Source organism: Cajanus cajan, chromosome 3 (assembly GCF_000230855.2).
Source record: "Cajanus cajan strain Asha chromosome 3, NIPB_CcT2T_4, whole genome shotgun sequence".
NCBI classification, from domain to species: Eukaryota; Viridiplantae; Streptophyta; class Magnoliopsida; order Fabales; family Fabaceae; genus Cajanus; species Cajanus cajan.
In genome coordinates this window covers 10632369-10635715 of record NC_138519.1, presented here as the reverse complement: position 1 = coordinate 10635715, position 3347 = coordinate 10632369, and the positions used below count along the sequence as shown (strand labels likewise).

The 3347-nt window shown below is 39.2% G+C and overlaps 1 protein-coding gene across 1 annotated transcript; it reads right to left on the bottom strand.

Annotated features, from left to right (window-relative positions):
- Positions 1-2600: 2600 nt before the first annotated feature.
- LOC145956040 (uncharacterized) lies at positions 2601-3047 on the bottom strand. Its single transcript, XM_083071595.1, has one exon. The coding sequence runs from the start codon at positions 3045-3047 to the stop codon at positions 2601-2603; it is 447 nt and encodes a 148-aa protein (XP_082927721.1).
- Between the last annotated feature and the right edge of the window lie 300 nt (positions 3048-3347).

The following is a 3347-nucleotide window of genomic DNA, read 5'->3' as shown; positions in this document are numbered from 1 at the left end:
TTTTGCTACTGGTGCAAAAGTTTCGTTGAAGTCTTCACCTTTAACTTGCGTGTAACCCATCACAACGAGTCGTCCCTTGTGCCTGTCAATCTCACTTGTCGACTACTATTTGATTTTATACACCCACATGCATCCAATAACCTTCTTCCCTTTAGGTAATAGCATGAGCTCCCAAGTCTTATTATCATCCAATGCTTTGAGTTCTTGTGCCATGGCTTCTCGCCATGCCGGTTTATGGACAGCTTGGAGGTATGACTTTGGCTCCATATAACATGAGATAGCTGCAATATAAGCTTGATGTTTTTGTGAGAAATGATCATAGCTTACATATCGTGAGATAGGATAGACCATACCTGAAGAGGTTGAGGAACCCAATAATTTGCATGAAGGGGTTTTAATGGCTTTGTGGCAATAATAGTCTTTGAGATAACTTGGTGGCTGACGCGTTCATGGTGCAAGCTGTGTTGTCTTAGTAGGCGTGTAATGCTCCCCCTCACTTTGAACATTTTCTTTTGGGCCAAAAGATCCTTGTTCATCATTGTGAAAATTAGATGAATTTTCTTTTTCTTTCTCATCATGCTTATTTTCAGAATTTTCTTCTTCAATCGAGTGAGACACATCATGAAATATAGTCAACGGAGGATCTACTATAGGATCTCTTTCACACAAGACATAAGGAAAAACATTCTCAGAAAAAATAACATCGCGAGAAATAGAGAACTCACATGTCTTTAAGTTGTATATTTTCCATCCTTTTTGTCCTTGTGAGTAACCCACGAACATACATCTTTCAGCTCTCAGGTCAAATTTGTCTTGTTGTTTGGAGGAACACTTCACATAACATAGACATCCAAACACCTTTAAAAGGTCATAAGATGGTGATCTTCTAAACAATAATTCATAGGGAGTGAGTCCTTCATTAGCCATAGTAGGCGTTCTGTTGATGATGTAGGTGGCGGTCAATACACATTCTCCCGAAAAGGATATAGGGAGATTGGCTTGAAATCTTCATGCCCTTGCGACATTAAGAATTGCCTATGTTTCCTCTCTACACGTTCGTTTTGTTGAGGTGTCCCCACACAAGATGTTTCATGCATAATTCCCTCTTGCTGGAAAAATTGTTAGATCGCAGCATTAGTAAATTCAGTCTCGTAATCACTTCGAAACCTTTTTACCTTAGTGTTAAATTGTGTTTTTACCATATTGCAAAACCTCATCAAGATGCCAACAACTTCTGTTTTTTTCTTTTAATAAGTAAGCCCATGTCCCACATGTGAAGTCATCAACAATGGTGAGAAAATAATGTGAACCTGTGTGTGATGCAGTACGATACCTCCCCCATAAATCACAATGTATGAGAGCAAAAGATTCCATAGCTTTATTATCACTTTGGTTAAAAGGAAGCCTACATTGTTTGGACTTGTGACAAATATCACAACAATCAACTTTATTAAAATCAAAACTACATTTAAGTAAACGAGAAAGGCATTGTAGAGTTTTAGCTGAAGGGTGTCCCATCCTTGCATGCCAAAGAGTGGTTGCATCCCTCCGAACTACTGCTAGAGATGTTCCTTGTGTTGTCCTTTTCAGTACATAAACCCCATCATGCAGATCACCTGATCCAATCGTCCTCTTCGTGGTTCGGTCCTGTATCACACAATAATTAACATGGTAAGTCACTGTACAATTTAGATCATTTGTCAACTGATGAATAGATATCAAGTTACAACTAAAATTAGGTACAAATAAAACATTATTCAATTTGATATCTTCATTGAGATCAATAAACCCTGTCTTTTCAACCAACACTATGTTCCCTGTGGGTATAGTGATATAGAATGACTTTTCAAGATTTTTAACTCCCTTTAGAAGTGAAAACAATGGTGTCATGTGGTGTGAGACACCACTATCCAAGACCCATTGTTGATCTCCAAATATTTTGTCATTACCGGCTATAATTTCATGCTATTTAGCATTTCTCTTCACATAAGTTCCACACAATGCATGTCCCGTTGCAATTTCTTGTGTGTTGTCTACCCTTTCGTGATTCTCATTCACATGGGAAAGATGTGTTGTGGGCTGTCCTCTAGTGGGCTATCATCCAGTTCTATTAGGACCTCTCCATGACATCCAAGTGTTCCAATTGGGTGGGTACCCAACTAGTTCAAAGCACTTTGACTTGGTGTGCCCAACCTTGCCATAGTGATCACACTTTAGCTTGGACCCATCTTGCCCTTTCTACTTGTTGGTGCGGAATGAATAGAACGTTGATCCCGACTCAACTTTGTTATTCCTTTCTTTTTCTGCTGTGAATCGCGCTTCTTTCCTCAAAATAAAATTAAAGGTGCGTCGAAGTGAGGGTAAAGGATCTATGTTAAGGATGGTGGCTTTAACATGAGCAAACCGTTCATTGTCAAGACTTCCAAGAAATAAGTGGACACCATGATCCTCTTCCCTTTGGCTTAGTTCCTTAGAAGCTCCGCAGGTGCATTCTGGTAATGGTTGTTGTTCATTCAGTTCATCAATAAAAGTCTTGAACTTGCTGTAAAATTTTGTCACGCTAATGTCTGGTTCTTGTTCCATCAAGCATAGTGAACGCCCTAGTTGATGAATACGACATTGGTTTGTGCGAAGCATTCTTCAAGATCATGCCACACGTCTCTTGTAGTGGCAGCATGTGAGATACTCCCATGTAGGCTCGGATTGGTGGAGTTGATGATCCAAGCCATCACCATCGAGTCTGCCTCCTCCCAATTCAGGTAATCTTCCTTATGTGATGTTGGTCTCTTGATGCTTCCATCAATGAAGCCCAACTTTGTCTTCGCACGTAAGGCCATTCTCATGGAACGTGCCCAGGTACGATAGTTGTCTCCATTCAGCAACACAGCAACAAGGGGTGTTCCTGGATTATCCAAGGGACTAAGATAGAAGGGTGAATTTGGTGTGATAATAGATGCAGATTTGCGGTCGTTGGAGGTATGAATTTTCTTCTCCGACTCGTCTTCCACCTCGGTATTGGTCACGGGATTGTCCCGCTCTGATGCCATATTAGAATTAAGTATATGGTATTTATTGATTGATGAATCAGAGTTACAAGTGTGCCTATATTTATACAAGCAAACCTAATGACTTGATAAGACTGCAACAAAGTAACAGCCTATAACAAATTCAGTTTTCTGAGATAAGATGATTTTTCTGTTACTTATCATTCTATTCTATTATCCATCATTATCCTCTATTAAATAAGATAGTTACTATATGTGTAAAAGTTTGCTAGACTCCTAAAGCATAAAAGATTGTATTGGACATATTTGTGAGTAGTTGAACATCAAAATTAATTTGATTTT